Below are 17,992 nucleotides of genomic sequence, written 5' to 3' on the forward strand. Positions count from 1 at the left end.
ACAGCCTGAAAATGAGGTATAAAACTCCACCTTACACTCCCACGCCTTATGCACATTTGTTTTTCTGGTTGCCTGTTAAACTCACACTATGCTCATTTATCGCACACACTTCTGGTTTTTTTTCTTTTTCTTTTTTGGAGATAGAGTCTCACTCTGTCACCCAGGTTGGAGTGCAGTGGATCTCGCCTCACTGCAGCCTCCATCTCCTAGGTTCAAGCGATTCTTCTGCCTCAACCTCCCAAGTAGCTGGGACTACAGGTGTAAGCCGACACCCAAGCTAATTTTTTTGTATTTTTAGTAGAGATGGGGTTTTGCCATGTTGGCCAGGCAGGTCTCGAACTCCTGACCTCAGGTGATCCGCTTGCTTCAGCCTCCCAGCATGTATTTCCTTAGAAGCTTCAGAGGCTTAATTTTGACACAACCAGGCACCTCCAGAATTGTCTTCCCAGCAGAAAATTACTCCAAGGCCAGAATTCACTCCCAACAAGAGTTTAACTGTGAGATTAACTGCAATTAATTTGTAATCTGGTTGGGCCCATGATGGCGCCAGCTCCTTCACTAGATGGAACAATAATTCAAGATAAGACATTGGAGCAAGTCACAGCAGCTGGCACCTCCTATCCCCCCTTCCTCTTCTGCATTTCAATCCCCTCTTCTTAAAGCCCTTGTGCTCTCTCCAGAATTTGGAAAAGTGACAATTTTTCGAAATAATTCCTGCCGTTTTTACCTCTTGCTAGCGCGAACAATAAAGCTCACTCTTTTTCTATCGTATCTCACTCTTTTTATTTTTTGCTTCTTTCTAGAAGTAGCGAGTAGCTGCACCCTTTTGCTGGTTACAATCTCATATGTTGCAAGAGTCTTATTTATTTTCTATAGAACAAGTTCAGATTTTTCTATTGTTGATTCTTTCCTAATATTCTTAAAATCTCATAATGCCTTACTCTGCTTCTCTCTTTTCATATCTATCTATCTGTCTATCTATCTATCATGTCTCTATCAACCATCTATCTTCTCTATCATCTATCATTTATATCCATCTATCATCTATCTGTGTCTATCTAGTTTGTTAATTTGTATTTTTCTTTCTCCTGTATCTTTTCTCTTTTCTCTAACTTACCATCCATAACAATATATGCCTGCTGTGTTTCTGAAATGCTATTCCTGTAGTTACGCCTCTTGAGCTTTTGAATTTCTTTCCTTGAATTAAACTACATTTCCTTAGGTTGAATCCCTTGCTTAGTTTGATTTCTGTCTCTAAGTTGCTTATCAGAGGGTTAGTAATAAACATACCCACAACAAAATAAAGTTTTGAAGGAGATGAACAAGAAATAATAGGATAACTAGCAGAGAATACAGAGGAATTTCTAGATCCAATTAACAAATGCAGAAGATAGGCCGGGCGCGGTGGCTCACGCCTGTAATCCCACCACTTTGGGAGGCCGAGGCGGGCAGATCACGAGGTCAGGAGATCGAGACCATCCTGGCCAACACGGTGAAACCCCGTCTCTACTAAAAATACAAAAAATTAGCCAGGCGTGGTGGCGGGCGCCTGTAGTCCCAGCTACTCCGGAGGCTGAGGCAGGAGAACGGCGTGAATCCGGGAGGCGGAGCTTGCAGTGAGCTGAGATCGCGCCACTGCACCCCAGCCTGGGCAACAGAGGGAGACTCCGTCTCAAAAAAAAAAAAAAAAAAAAAAAACTTACAAGATTTCACTGAATTTCTTTTACATTGCAATTTGGAAGGTACTTACCACAAGTATCAAAGGAGGCCATTATATCCACAGTTGTTACAAAATGCCTTTGTGCTGGGTATAGGATGTGTCTTCCTCAAATATGAGTTTGACCATTCTGTCTTCTCTTAAGAAAAGTCAGAAAAATCTTCCACGTCAACTCTCTTGATTGAAACACAATCCCTGCCCTCTCTTCTGCTAGGCTATACACACTTTAGCCTCTAGAATGTCATCACTCCCCCTACTTAAGTCCTCTGTTGCATGGGTCTATTTTCCCCTGAACACACCAGAAAGCATCTTGCTTCCATACCATTGCTTCAGAAGATGATCTGAAGTAAAGTGTGCAGGGAATTCATATTATCTCTTTAAGTGGTATCTAGTTCAATCATTTATTGTGTTGATTTATTTTCTTTTCTTGTCCTCTATTGCCCTCACATATGTTACAAGACTCTTAGAGGTTTATTTTGCATATAATCAGCCCTAACTTGTTTATTGTTGACTGTTTTCTAAATATACTCATACTCTCACAATACTTTTCTCCATTCCTCTTTTTCTTGAATGTGTTTGTGCCTGTGTGAGTGTGTATGTGTATTCATTTTTCTCCTATATCTTTTTTCTCACCTTTAGACTCACAATCCATAAATCAAAACATATGGCTGCTGTGTTTCTGAGCTGTTACACCTGTGACCACTTCTCTTTGAGTTTTTGAAATTTTTTCACTGAATTTCATTTCAGCCCCCCCCCCCCCCCCCCCAGGAGAATGCCTTGCTGAGACTTCTGTCCCCAAGTTGGCTATTAGCAATTTAGTAATAAATATATTCTCAGCAAAATAAAATTTTGAAGCAAATGGACATGGCATAATGGGTTAAATAGTGTTGAACAGAAAGAAAATTCTAGGTGCAATTGGCACATAGGAAGAAAATACATATCTTAAAAGCAATTGATTGAATGGTGACTACATTCACGTTTTTGGATAGTACTTAACCACTAGTATCAATGGAGCTCAAAAATGCCTGTGTGCTATGTGCCTGATTTTTTTTTTCTGTAATGTTAGTTTGATTATTCTGTCTTAAGAAAGGTCATGATGCCCCACTCCACCTCAACTGTCAAACATCTTTATTGACATGCAAAGCCCTGCTCTCTGCCCAGTCAGGCTAGACGAACATCCAGCCTCTGTAACATCATTCCCACCCCCCACCCACTTAAGTTTTCTGTTGCTACTGCATGGGTCTATTATCTACTAAACATATATACCATAAAACTTCCTTTTTCCGTACTATTGCTTCAGAGGGTGATCTGCAATTGGATCTGATCATAATCCTGAAAGAAACAATCCTGATTGCTGAAATCTCAAAATATCAAAATCTCCAAAGTCCAAAACTCCAAAAATTACAGTACCAAAAGGCCAAAATCCAGAAAATACATTTCTGAAAAAAATATTTAAAATATATTTATTTACATTTAAAAAGGGGATTTATTTGAGAAATATAAAAAGCATAGCAGAACATTTCATAAGCCACTTTACACAATAAAATATATAATAATGACATACGTATTTTTGCAAGCATAAATGCTCAGGCATATATTAACAACAATCACAGGGGTATAACAGTTACTGAGCAAACAAACAGTATACATAAAAAGATAAGTCAAAAAGGGAAATGTATAAATGCATGAAGCTATAGTCAGTAATTGTATGCACTCAGCTTTATAACTGCAATTATCTGAAATACCGTTTTGAGCAACCTAAGCCTTTTGATGAGATCAGTCAAATAGTGTGATGAGTCATCACCACATATAGTCACCTAAAGAGCCGAGATCTCAAGAAATTTTGTCTTCACAACTGCAGATGTACCTAAAGGGTATTTCTTCATTTACCAAGGAAGTTTCAGTGTTTCTACATACACGCATATGTTTACACACAAAGTCAATTTTGTGATAATGCATTTTCATGGAGTTAAATTTCCGATGTCCAAGGGAGCAGTAGAAAAGTCTGTCCTAGCTTTCAGTAAAAGACTAATTTGGCTTCTGTATCTGTTCCCTCTGGGCCCCTGGCTGATTCGATGGTGCCCAGCAACATTGAGGGTAGATATTTCCCACCCAGTCCTCTTACATGCACACACTGATCTCCTCTGGAAATACCCTCACGGACACATCCAAAATAATATTTTACCAGGTTTCTAGCTATTCCTTAATCCAGTCAAGTTGACACCTAAAATTAAGTCCACAAGTTCACCCCTTGTCAACTTGGCAACCATAAGCATCTCCTTAAACTATACTTAATTTCCAAATAAAGACAATAACAAAGTAATAGTTTCATCTAACATGATGCAACCGTCCTGCAGACAGGCAAAAATGTACTAATGTACTAATCTATTCTTCAGAATTTGGCTTTCATAATTTCAACACTTGGGATTTTAATTTTTGGGAGATTGCAATTTTTGAGGTTTTAGATTTCAGGGATATGAACATTAAGAATTTTTAACTTTTGGGATTTCAACTTTCTGAATTATGGTATTTGGGATTGTATCTTTTGAGACTCTGACCCAAACTCATCTGAAATGAAGTGTGCAGTAATCAATGAAAAACAGTTTCAAGGATACCTGTCTGTAAATAATACTATAAATCATTTGCCTTTAATATGGAAATACATAGAACAGAATTGGCATTTTCAACGTTATAAAATTGGAGCAACACCTGTTTTTTTCTGCTGCTTGGAGTGCTGTGTCTTTTGTTTTTTGTTTTTGTTTGTTTGTTTTTTGTATATTTATTCCTATCCTATCTGCTGGTAAGCACAAATTAATCCTCAAATCCTTGGTCAAGTTCTAGATCAGTAGTGGAAGCAGTGGCAACTCAGTGTGTAGTGTGCTCCTTGATAACATTGCTGTTTTGTCTCCTCCCTCTAAAGTCTCAGAATCACATATAAGCAGATATCATTTTACTTACACTAAAATACACTGAATGAATTAAAAGTCCTAGTCTCAATTTGGAGACCTCTGTATTTCAATTAAGTGATTACATGAAATGTATATAAAACCCACTCTCACAACATTACTTAGAACTTATGAAATTTTAGATTTTTATGAGAGTCATAAGGTTGCTTTCTTATTTATCAATAGAAAAATATATATAAAGCAAATATTTAAACCTGATTAGGAGCATGCTGGGTTAGGACAGATGATAGAGGCAGAAACTCCTAGTGGTCACTGTTGCTTTCTCACAGATGCCCATTGCAAGCTCAGTGGTTTCACATATCTCTACCCCCAAACAACTTATTTCAACATGTAAGGCAGTAATTCTATAATTCAGGAAAATGTTACCTAAAAGCCAGATCCAGGTACGGGATTTTAATTTTTTTCTGTGTTGAAATAGTAATTCGGGTTTAGCACTTGGTTGATTTCCGAAAGTTGGCAGAACTCTGGACTTCGATCTTGCATTTACATACATTGTTGGACTTTTTGACGAGTTGGGGTACTGGCATCCATTTTAATTACTTGGAGAACAGAGTCAAACAAAAAGCATGTGAACTTCTGGGTTGAGCTGGTGCAAAGTCAAGTAGCAACTGTGACATTAGTAAGCTAAACAGAAAGTTGATAAATAGTTGAGCCCACATGTCAAAGTACAGGGGAAATAGAAATAGAACACGGTTACCAGAGTTTTGCTGCTGTGTAAATGTAAGAATTTATCCTCATCTGCCAAGTCTCGTCCTGCCTAACAGATGCTTTTCCTGCCTAACAGATGCTTTCCCATTAGCCAAGAAAGCCCTGGGGATTCCAACTCAGCAGAATGTACTTACATTCCTATCTACTAATAATAGACAAACAGAGAGCCAAATCATGAGTGAACTCCCATTAACAACTGCTACGAAGAGAATAAAATACTTAGGAATACAACTTACAAGGGATGTGAAGGACCTCTTCAAGGAGAACTACAAACCACTGGTCAAGGAAATAAGAGAGGACACAAACAAATGGAAAAACACTCCATGCTCATGGATAGGAAGAACCAATATCATGAAAATGGCCATACTGCCCAAAGTAATTTATAGATTCAATGCTATCCCCATCAAGCTACCATTGACTTTCTTCACAGAGTTAGAAAAAACTACTTTAAATTTCATATGGAACCAAAAAAGAGCCCATATAGCCAAGACAATCCTAAGCAAAAAGAACAAAGCCGGAGGCATCATACTACCTGACTTCAAACTATACTACAAGGCTACAGTAACCAAAACAGCATGGTACTGTACCAAAACAGATATAGAGACTGATGGAACAGAACAGAGGCCTCAGAAATAATGCCAAACATCTACAACCATCTGATCTTTGTCCTTGCTTTTTATGACGTGTTATTTACAGAGGTTCAATAAGAACCTGACTTCTTTTGAAGCATGATACAATTTGAAAAATTGATACACTGTCTTCCACAATAGTTGAACTAATTTACACTCTTACCAATGGTGTAAAAGCGTTCCTTTTTCTCCACAACCTCACCAGCATCTGTTGGTTTTTAATTTTTTAATTATAGCAATTCTGACTGGTGTGAGATGGCATCTCATCGTGGTTTTGATTTGCATTTCTCTAATGATCAGTGAGGTTGAGCTTGTTTTCATGTTTGTTGGCTGCTTGTATGTCTTCTTTTGAGAAGTATCTATTCATGTCCTTTGACCACTTTTTAAGGGGGTTGTTTTTTTTCTTGTAAATTTGTTTAAGTTCCCATAGACGCTGGATATTAGATTTTTGCCAGATGGTCAGATTGCAAAAAATTTCTCTCATTATGTAGGTTGTCTGTTTACTCTGTTGATAGTTTCTTTTGCTGTGCAGAAGCTCTTTAGTTTAATTAGATCCCATTTGTCAATTTTTGGTTTTGTTGCAATTGCTTTTCATATCTTTGTCATGAAATCTTTGCCCAAGCCTATGTCCTTAATGGTATTGCCTGGGTTTTCTTCTAAGGTTTTTATAGTTTTGAGTTTTACAGGTAAGTCTTTAATCCATCTTGAGTTGATTTTTATATATGGTGTAAGGGGGACTTCCAGTTTCAATTTTCTGCATAATGGCTAGCCAGTTTTCCTAGCACCATTTATTAAATAAGGAATCCTTTCCCCATTGCTTATTTTTGTCAGGTTTGTTGAAGATCAGATGGTTGTAGGTATATGGTCTTATTTCTGGACTGTCTATTCTGTTCCATTGGTTTATGTGTCTGTTCTTGTACCAGTGTTATGGAAGACAGTGTGGTGATTCCTCAAAGACCTAGAGGCAAAAATATCATTCAACCCAGCAATCCCATTACTCAGTATATACCTAAAGGAATATAAATTATTCTATTATAAATATACGTGCACACATATGTTCATTGCAGTACCATTCATAATAGCAAAAACATGGAATAAACCTAAATGCTCACCAATGATAGACTGGATAAAGAAACTGTGGTACATACACACCATGGAATACTATGCAGCTGTAAAATGAATGAGATCATGTCCTTCGCAGCGACAAGGATGGAGCTAGAGACCATTATCGTTAGCAAATTACCACAGGAACAGAAAACCAAATACTTTGTGTTCTCATTTATAAGTGGAGGCTGAATTATGGGAACACATGGACACATGCAGGGGAACAACACACAGTGGGATCTGTTGGAGAGGTGGGGGGTGAGAGGAGAGAAAGAATTAGGAAGAATAGCTAATGGATGTTGGGCTTAATACTTAGGTGATGGAATGATCTGTGTAGCAAATCAACATGGTACACATTTACCTATGTAACAAACCTGTCCACATGCTGCACATGTACCGCTGAACTGAAAATTAAAGTTGATTATCCAACAAAGGGCTTTCCTGGAGTATCACATTGGAGAATGTTTAGTCAGATATGACCAGCCACTTTTAAGGAACTATAGTTGACTTTATGGATCCAATGCTGACAAATCTCTCCCAAGTAAGCTGGCCTCTTATCTGGCTTACGTGGTCTAGCCCTTAGAAGTGCTAAGAAAGATCACATCCTAGCAGGCCGAGATCCTTGGGATATTTTGTGGACTTTGAGAAAATAAAATATTACATTAAATTATAGATACCTAAAGCAGCAATTTGATGAAGAGAGTTTCTTGAACTAGGATTTCTAGATTAGGTACAGATATAAAAGTGGCTTTTAAATGTCTGATTTGAGATTCCTTATGAAAATTTTTAAGAAGGTTAAGGAGGCTTAGATGATAAATTAACATTTTTCCTTTCCTTACATAGATAATGAGGCCAAGTTTAATGAAAGTATTGTTTTGTGGTCAATATTAATCTTTCTTTGAGATGATTCTTTTTAATAAAAACTAGAAAGACTACAGGGAAAAGTTGTGTTTTGATGGAAAAGTATGCATTGGTTAGAGCACACCCTTCTGGGTTATCTGATTCCAAACAGATGGGGAATTTGTTCTTTCATTGCCTTTGAGACATTTTACAACTCCGTAAGTTTTATTGGTTAACAGGAATCAAAGTAATTCATGTATGGAGACACGCAACTAAATTCTGTCTCATAGAGGTTCAATGGACTTTCTTCTACTGTGGAAGCATCCATTCCTATACTTACATGCAAATTCACATCAACATTCCTCCTATGACTATGTCTGTTCTGTGAATTCTCCTTCTAAGTAGTTGTAGCATTTGCCACATTTCCTCACTTAAAAAATAAATTACATGAGAACATCTTTAATGGATTTTTTATACCGTTTAAGCACCATGATTTGCCTTTTTATAAAAATTAAATGGTTTACATTTTTGCATGGGAGAGAGAAAAAATATGTACAGTACAATGAGTTATGCATTAGTGTTAAAAATTATTCATGACGCTTTTTAAGAAACCTTAAGGAAGACTTTATTCATGGAGACTATGACAATAGCTATGGGGGTGACTACTACAGTGTGCTCTTACAATAGGGAAAAGAGATTAGACTCAACAAATACAGAAGGAAAAGTAGGACTTTATAGCCAAAAAGAGAGCAGTGATGGGCAGGAGGAGTTGGTGGGTGGAAAATTGCTAAGAGGAAACATCAGGGGTATGGGTGCAGGTGTACTCTGGCCACACTGCTCTAACAGCTTGCTACTGCCATCCTCACTCCACTATCCACCAGGGTGATCAGGCATCTTTGGGGGAATGGTAGAGGATAAGGTGCCTGATTCGATATCTCCAGTGATTAGATATGGAGGGTGAATGGCTCTGGTTAAACTGATTTAGCAAGATTCTTGCTAAATTGAACAATACAGAGATAAACACAGAAATCCTAAAGTTGAGGCTAGCTAAGAAGAGAGTTCAGAGATGGCTGAGTAGAACTTGGTCAAGGTGAGACTCTCTGTCATCAACCCTCTTGTTCAAGGAAATAAGAGAGATTCTTCTTTAGTGTGAACAATGTTAGTTCATTTTCTTAGTCATCTTTTTTTCATCAAGGAAACGCTGTCTTATCTGTTACAATGTTAGTCCATTTTTTTCATTAAGGACAAGCTGTCTTATCTGTTGAGACTTTGTAGTCAAGGATATTTGCTGGATGGTGCAAGCTGTCAGGCCTTTAATGAAGGGAATTCCTGTGAAAGCTTTTTTAAAAGATTGATAGTTGAAACTCTCAGAGGGCAGCTAGTAGGGATTTCTACCTGTTGAGCTCAATGTATCTTTAGATGGTGGAGTGAGGATGGCAGTGGCAATATGACTAAAGGTTTTGTTTGCATTTGCAAGGCCTCTAGTGATAGTGTCAGGTGATTTGGTAAATTTCTGAGTGGTTCACACACCAGCAGGCAAGAAGATATACTTTGAAGTTTACAACAAGTTGTCCAGCTTCAGCTTAAAAGGTTTGGTGAAAGGATAGTTTTATTCTCAGTAATGCCAAGTCAGAAGGGTAGAAGAAAAATTGGAAATATTAATTGGGAGAGTTGTAGTCAGATTTTAGAAGAAAGTAAAAGTGGTACTCAATAAGGGTGTACTGTAATTTCGCAGTGAAACAAAATTACTCTTTATATTCAGCTCTCTTTACAATTCTTAATCACAAAAAAGTCTGGTCTCATTAGATTTGGCTTAATTATTTATGTAAGTGCAGCAAGAATCGCAATTAACTGCAAAGGCCTTATAGGTTTCCTTTACCGAAACTTTTCATAAGAATCTCAAATTTGATTTTAAATATTCTTTCAAGGCCAAGAAGCCAAGCCAAGAACTTACCACCAAAGTTCATTTGCAATACCTAGAGATTTGTGTGAATTTATTCTCTTCTTGAGGTCCCCAAGATATTCTGAGGTTCCTGTACCTACCAGAAAGGGAACTTCTTTACTGGGAAAGGTGTAAGCCAGGTGTCAGGCTGTTTTTTTCCTAGAAGGCTTTATTAAGCTTTGGCTTCATAAAGTCAACCTTGCTTCCTTATATTTGATTCTAAGTACATCATTCTCAAACATAATATTGTAACCAAAACTTTGATAATAAAATCAGTTTTTTCAATGGTGTCCTGTTACAGACTCTTTTTGAACTTATCTGATAACTATTTTACAAAGATATAAGAATAGTCAATAAAAGTTTCCAAATTTTGAAGGGATCGGGTAGGGAGAAAAGAAAAATGTTTCATATTTGTTTACAGCACATAATCTACTAAATTTCTGTAACTTACATATTGCTTGAGAGAAAAGGGAAAGGGGCTTCTTTTATTCAGAAAATAGGACATTGAAAGAATCAGCAGTGTTTCAAAACAAAACCCCTAATTATTCTTTATGAGTTCATTCAGTCCCATGTAATATATTTTGTTTTGCTTGGTTTTATGTTAGCAGTTTCATGAATCCATTCAATTCTAAAGATCCAATAAGAGTTAGTTTGACAAGATATTTGGTTGCTTCTGTGACACCCAACAAAAATAATACCTGGAATTACTGCTGATAGCATTATATTAGAGTATATCATAAATAGAAAAATAATTCACAAATTTCTATTAACTTTATATGATTGCTGAAATAATAACATTTTGACAATGCAAATATAACCTAGGAAAGGTTAATTATCTTTTTTATTTGACAATGTTTCCATGAAATTTAGCAAGCAAAATAAACCAAATTATTTTTTAACTTTTCTCTTTACATGGTGAAAGAACAAATCCTTTGAGAGTTTTCAGAGGCCCTCTGGGAAATCTCAAGATCAATTGAAGAACAAGAAGATTTCATTTAGGATTTGATTTTGGAAAGGCAACATTTTCAAAAATTAAAAAAAAAAGAGTTATTTTAAAAGTGAGAAGATTTGATTCTCTTAAATAATTAATTATTTTCTTAAAATAATCTCTTAAATAGTCTTTATCATAGCATAAATAGCATAAAATGTAGCAAACTATTCTGATAAGACACAGAACTTTGGTTTTCTAGTAGATTACTAAAAAGGTATAGAAAAACACTTTTACAATTTCTTATTAAGAGCAGACAAATAATCCATGAAAGTTTGTCATTTTTGTCTTGCATCTGTATAATTTTGACATTAAAGATAATTAATAAAAATAAATAAATCCACTTACATATTTAGTCAACTTGACCACACATAAAATTCCTCTTTACAAACAATCTATACCTTTGAAAAATATCCATGTGAGTTTTCATTTCCTCATTCAGGAATACCCAGTCATACTTTAGAATGAAATTACTTTAGAATACAATTACCTTTTTCTTTCCTAAACAACATCATATCTTTCATACTTCATACTTTTTCTTCTTGAAAACACACTGGACTTTCCTTAAATGTTTCTTAAACAGAGTTGTTTTCCTTATTATTTAAGTAGTTTTGTCCACATACGTTGATTATAACTTTTAACCATCAGTTTCTTTCTTTAGAGAGAAAACTATAACAGAAAATAGACAAATGTGAATTGTCGTAAGCCCAGATTCGGTAACAGGATTGCAAATTTATTAATACATAATTTCACAATTTCTAGAGGCATATACTTACTCATAGAACAATTTTTCAATGTGACAAAAACATGTTTATTAATGAACTCAAGTATAAGTAACTCATATAAAACATATAACAATAAGATGCCAAAAGAGTGTAAACTTAAACTTATGCTTAGTAATGAATATTGTACTAGTTTATCTTATTAGAAATGACCTAGATACTTAACAAATATCTATTATTAATGAAACTTAGCCTAACATTAAGGTTGCAAGTTACTAAAATATTCTGGAAATTATTTCAAGGTAAACATAACACCAAACAAAGCTAGCCATTATCTCATATCTCAAGTAATTTACCTGTTAACCCTTTTTATATGACAGGCATGTTAGGTAAACATTACAAAAGTAGAAACCTAAAAAGTTAGATACATTTTTGTTTATTTTTGTTTGTTTGTTTTACTGCTGTGCTTGACATACCTAAAGTATTTATATTAAACAATTAATTTTAACTGCATCTTTACTCATGCACATGTTCCTAGGTTGAATAATTTTCATAATTTTAAACATCCAGTAGATATACTATTACCTTACTCAACTTTTAAATCCAAGTAAAGTAAAATATGCTTTTTATTATGCTTAATGCTGATAACTCAGAAGATACAAGGGTTTTTATTAAGCAAACGTTATTAAACTAGGCTCACTTGCCAAAGATACGCCTATGTCAAGTAAATTTGAAAATAATTTTGTTTAGTTTTTTTCTAGGAATTTTAGGAATATTTAATTTACAGGCACTCACTAATCTGCATGCCAATTTGAATAAAGCTCCTTTAAGGTATTTTATAAACTAATTTGGTAATACTATTCAGAAGTAGAAAAATATTGCATCTACATAACATGTTTACATGAATGCATAAACACACAGACGAGCCACAGAGATCTTATACGTTTCATTTTAAAATTCTTAGCTATGAGTTAGTGAAGCATAGTAATACAAAACTCACTGGTTTATATAAAGTAGTTCTTATCTTTAATACAATTTATATTTCTGTCCAAACAGTATTTTTGACAAAAATGGAATAAATTGAGGTTACTGACTCAATAAGGTCTAAATCTTTTTTTAAACCAGTATTTATGGGGAATTCTTATGATTTTCTTTTGTTCTGATATGTAATCTGACAGAAGCTTTGGGCTACCTTTTAGGCAAGTGTCTGAGGAAACATCAAGCAGCAATCTGGCTGTTTCCCAAGCTCCTCTGAGTGGATAAAATATCCAGTCTATTTTCAGTTAACCCTTTCCCCCTCTTTCTGCCTCAGATGATTGCTGTTTGGGGTTCCTGAGTGCCTTGAAAGCTCTTGATGTGTACAGGGAGTTCAAGTGAGTATAGAGAGGTGAGCCACTTAAGCTGAGGTTTATTGTGGAGGCTGTGGTGAGGCTGTTCTGGGGATGGAGGTGCCAGGTGGGCCAGTCATCAGTCTCCTTAGGGGCAAGTGCTAGTGCACAGCAGTTCCTTCTTGGTATTAAGTAAGGTTGTTTTTAGTGGTGGTGGTGAGACCAAATGGTCTGTCCTTGAACCCTTGGGAGTGCATTTCTGGTGGTGGCTATGGCAGTGGCAGACCCAGGAAAGACTGTCCTCAGGTCATCAGGCATTGTGCACTGGTGCCAGTGGTGGTGATATCAGCAAAGGCCCTAGATGGGCTGATTCTCAGGCCCCTCAGGGGCTTATGGTGCTGGTGCCACCCTGCTTTCAAAATGGTGCCATGATGCAACAGCATGGGGCCTGGGGTGAAGGGAGTGAATAGACCTGGTGGAGCACACAGTCAGCAAATATTCAAGAAGGGAATTTCAATTGACTGAGAAATTCCCATTAGGAAAAGAAGAATCAAATGGAAGTAATAAAACATTCTCACAAACTGTCATGAAAAAAATTTCAGCTCACAAATCAGGAAATAAATTGTAATCAAAATAAGGATCCAGGAAGAACACATAGCCCAAAAGTTGAGGAATAATCCCCACTCAAGACAGAGCCAGGAAGAAAGACTTCCAGCCCAGCAGTTACCTGTCAAACAGAGAAGCCGGAACTTGGGCCTCTAACTCAGTTTCTGCTTACCTGGGATTGTAGCACAGCTTCTTGAGTACACACAAAACCTTAAGAATCAAATCTGTCCTTACTATCGTTCAACAGGCTGTCAAAAGTGTGTACACAGGGTCCTAAGTGAAAAGTCTGGGGTCCAGTGACAAATGTGATCCTGAGTCATGGCACCTCAAACATTAAAGAAAAAATTACTTATGATGCTTAAAGAACAGGAAGAAAAACTTTATTAACAGAGAGTAACGTGATATGTATAGGAGCTTGTTGTAGGGAGAGGGATTGGGCTCAACTCTAAATGAACAGTGAAAAGTAAGAATTTATGGAAAAGGAGTAAGGTTGGGGACATAGGTTACTAAGTGGAAAATTATTAAAAGGAAACATCAAGAGTAGGGAAGATTTTGGCTTAGTCTGTTTTGTGTTGCTGTAAAGGAAAATGTCTCAGTCTGGGTACTTTATAGCAAAATGGGTTTATTTGGCTCACAGTTCTGCAGACTGTACAAGAAACATGACACCAATATCTGGTTCTGGCGAGATCCTCAGAAAGCCTCTACTCATTGGTGGAAGGGGAAAGGGAGAAGGTATCACAGGCAAGAGGAAGGAAGCAAGATAAAACGAAAGAGGAAGAAGTAGCCAGGCTCTTTTTTTAACAGCCAGATCTCACAGGAACATAGAGTGAGAACTCACTCAATCCTGCAAGAATGGTACCATGCCCTTCATGAGGGATTCACCCACATGACACAAACAACTCCACACTAGGCCCCATCTCCAACATTGGGGATTAAATTTTAACATGAGATCTGGAGGGGACAAATGTCCAAAGCATATAATTGACCTAACAGGATTCTTGCTATCAGCAAGCCAGAATTATCACATATCAAGTGGGAATGGTAGAATATGAGGAAATCAATTAAACATCTAGAGTAATCAGATATGGAGGGGAAGGGGCTTTGGTTAAACTGACCTAGCATGACTCTTGCTAAAATTGAACAATATGGAGATAAATATGAAAATCAAGGCCAAGTTGAGAACACAGTTCAGAGGAACCTGGGTAGAGGAGAGAGTCTTTGTCATTAGGTAGAATTCCCATTGAAATGTCAAAGACAGGAATCTGTCACCTTAGAAAATGACATTTCATGTTAAGGAAGGAGATATTGAATTAAATAAAATGAATAAATAAAGCATTGTTTATTTTATTTTTATATTTTTCATGTATGCATGTTTTTTTGAATAGTTTCATGTGCAAGAGTGTTATTGCCCATCTTAATTTCAATTCCTGAGAACAAGCACATATCTCAAAGATGTCAAAAATATGTGTTGAAAATAAGTACTTTAAATAAAGAGGTAGTCTTTGGTCACCTCTGATCACTGCCCAGTTATCATGTAAGTGTATATCATTAATTTTCAAATTAACATAGACAATATTATTTTAATCATTATGAAAATGACAAGAATACATTGTGTTCATAGGAGTGGTAAGGGAAACTGCATAAGAGTGAAACCTGGGTATACATTTTATTTACATAAGAGTCCCAAGCCTGAATACTGAACCAACAGATTTGCAAGTTTGATTCTTTAATCCTAATGAACAGATTGAGAAATTATATTGTAAAGTGATTAACATAGTATGTTTTCTTATTGATCTATTCTGCTTGTTTTCTTGACTTTGGGTTAAGCATCATGTGGTTAAGCATCCGCTTCAGCTTTGCTTCTGGCACAGTTTTTCTAAGACAAGATTTCTTATCTGCTGGCTCTTCACACAGTATACAATGGGGTTCATCAATGGAGGCACCAGCAGAAAAGCATCAGCTATGAGGATCCTAGTGATTGGGAAACTGTGTTTGGCAAACCGGTAGATGACAGCTAGGGAGATAATGGGCACATAGAAGATGAGCACAGCACAGATGTGGGAAACACATGTATTGAGGACCTTGAGCCTTTCCTTTCGTGATGCTATGCTCAACACTGCTTTCAGTATCAACATGTAGGACATGAAAATAAATGTCAAGTCTAGGATGCCTGTGAGAGCCACAAATAAGCCATAGATGATGTTGACCTTGTTTTCAGTGCAGGCCAGTTTCATGACATCTTGATGGAGGCAGTAGGATTGGGACAGGAGGTTCTTCTTACAGTATTTTAGATGTTTTAGAGTGAAAGGAAATGGGAGGATCAACAAAACATTTTTGAGAGAAAAAGCAAGCCCAATTTGAATGACTCTGGCACTGGTGAGGATGGAAGTGTATCTCAGGGGGTTGCAGACGGCAATAAAGCGATCAAAGGACATTATAAGAAGTACAGATGACTCCATAGCTGAGAATCCATGGATGAAAAACTCTTGAGCAATACAGGCATCAGGGGAAATTCCTGGAGCATTGAACAGGAAAATCCTTAACATGGTAGGGAGAGAGGAGAGGGATAGTCCCAGGTCAGAGAGAGCCAACATGGAGAGAAAATAGTACATGGGCTCATGCAAAGAAGGCTCTGTTTTTATGAAAAACAGAATGGTACAATTCCCTAGGATAGCAACAGTGTACATGAGACATATGGGGATAGAGATCCAAATATTGGCATGCTCCAAACCTGGGATCCCAACCAAGTAGAAAACAGAGATTTCCATTTCAGAGATATTGAGAATGGACATCCCAGTATTTGAGGGAAAAGATGAGAAGCTCATAAGAGGTTTTCTGTAGAGGTATAAGTAGATCGGCTCAAATGCCTGGCTCTATCCTATTGAACTCATTGAGGTCTTACAACACCAGGTATATAGACATAATTCTTAGACACAAACCTAAAAGGAGAAATAGATAGGTAGACTCAACTAGAAACAAAAAACCGAGAGAAAAATAATGCAAATTGATATCAAAATCTAATCTTAAAATAGATACAGATTATAACAGGTACAAGTCCTATACAAGGACTACTGATCAACTGAGATAATTATACAGGCGAATATTATCCAACTCAAAGACTTGAAACTTTTGCTTTTTAGTATAAATGTTGCAATATATGTCCTGTTTATAAATTTGTTTAAAATTTCTGTCATAAAAATTCAGCTGAAAAAAAAGGTCTAAAATTTTGTTAAAAATTTGTAAGATTTTTTAAAAGTTCAAAACATTTACATAAAATTCAGAAAAAAACATATATGTATATAGTGTCTTCATTGTAAACATGGATTTTCTTTTCCTCTCCTCAAATCTTTTATATCTCTCAAAAATATGTTGTCATTCTTTATAGAGGATTTTACAAAATTTATTTTTAGATCATTATGATTTTATTGCTATTCTTTACGGAATCATTCATCCTCTATTATTTTCTGTTTTTCTTAGTGATTACTGATTGCTTAGAGGAACAGTATAAAATTTTGTTGTCAAAATCTATCATCCCATGCTGTTCTTTCTCTTTTTTTCTCTTTCCTCACTACCATAGATTTCGGAGTGCCTTTGCATCATCTTCTTAACTCTGTATACACCTTTGTAAAGAAATCCTAGGAAGGATTTTTTTGTGGTACATGTACGCCACGGAATATTATACAGCCATAAAAGGAACGAGATCATGTCCTTTGCAGGGACATGGATGGGGCTGGAAGCCATTATCCTCAGCAAACTGACACAGGAACAGAAAACCAAACACCGCATGTTCTCACTTATAAGTGGGAGCTGAACAAAGAGAACACATGGACACAAGGAGAGGAACAACACACACTGGGGCCTGTCAGGGGTTGAGGTGGGGGGAGGGAGAGTATTAGGAAAAATAGCTAATGCATGCTGGGCTTAATACCTAGGTGATGGGTTGATAGGTGCAGCAAACCACCCTGGCACAAGTTTACCTATGTAACAAACCTGCATGTCCTGCACATGTACCCCAGAACTTAAAATGAAATAACATTTTTAAAAAATGCCTAGGACGTTCTGGATTGAATAAGAAATTACATGCAAACAAACAAAACACAAGAAAAAAATCAGGCAAGTGTTAAGATAATATTTACCTAGAGTTTGGAAGATCCTCACGCAAAATCAGAGGAGGGCAATGTATAAATTTTTATTACTGTGGCTAATACCAGTATGATGGCTGTCTGCTTTAAACACTAATCCAGTTGTGTCAAGTGGCCCAACTACCAACTGAAGGCTTTTTGTGCCTGTTAGGCCTAGTGTCCTCCAACTCCCAAGTCTTGCTTCTGATATTAATCTGAAAAGAGTGAGATTAAGTCTTCAATGGAAAACTGAAGATTTATTCTATCAGGGCTTGTAAGATTGTTATTTGCTTATTTATTCCATATGGCTGAATAGAGTTA

The 17,992-nt window shown here is 36.5% G+C and overlaps 2 protein-coding genes across 3 annotated transcripts in view; one reads left to right on the forward strand and one right to left on the reverse strand.

Annotated features, from left to right (window-relative positions):
• The window catches only part of MMP26 (matrix metallopeptidase 26), a 286,289-nt gene that overhangs the window by 251,408 nt on the left and 16,889 nt on the right, over nucleotides 1-17,992 (forward strand). The window lies entirely within an intron of this gene.
• On the reverse strand, nucleotides 15,401-16,345 carry LOC104008399 (olfactory receptor 51A4-like). The gene has a single exon (XM_009459784.3). The coding sequence runs from the start codon at nucleotides 16,340-16,342 to the stop codon at nucleotides 15,401-15,403; it is 942 nt and encodes a 313-aa protein (XP_009458059.3). The 5' UTR covers nucleotides 16,343-16,345.

This window comes from Pan troglodytes, chromosome 9, assembly GCF_028858775.2.
Source record: "Pan troglodytes isolate AG18354 chromosome 9, NHGRI_mPanTro3-v2.0_pri, whole genome shotgun sequence".
NCBI lineage: Eukaryota > Metazoa > Chordata > Mammalia > Primates > Hominidae > Pan > Pan troglodytes.

Coding starts and splice junctions, on each gene's coding strand:
- LOC104008399 (XM_009459784.3), bottom strand. CDS start 16,342: ATGTCCATTCTCAATATCTCTGAAATGGAAATCTCTGTTTTCTACTTG.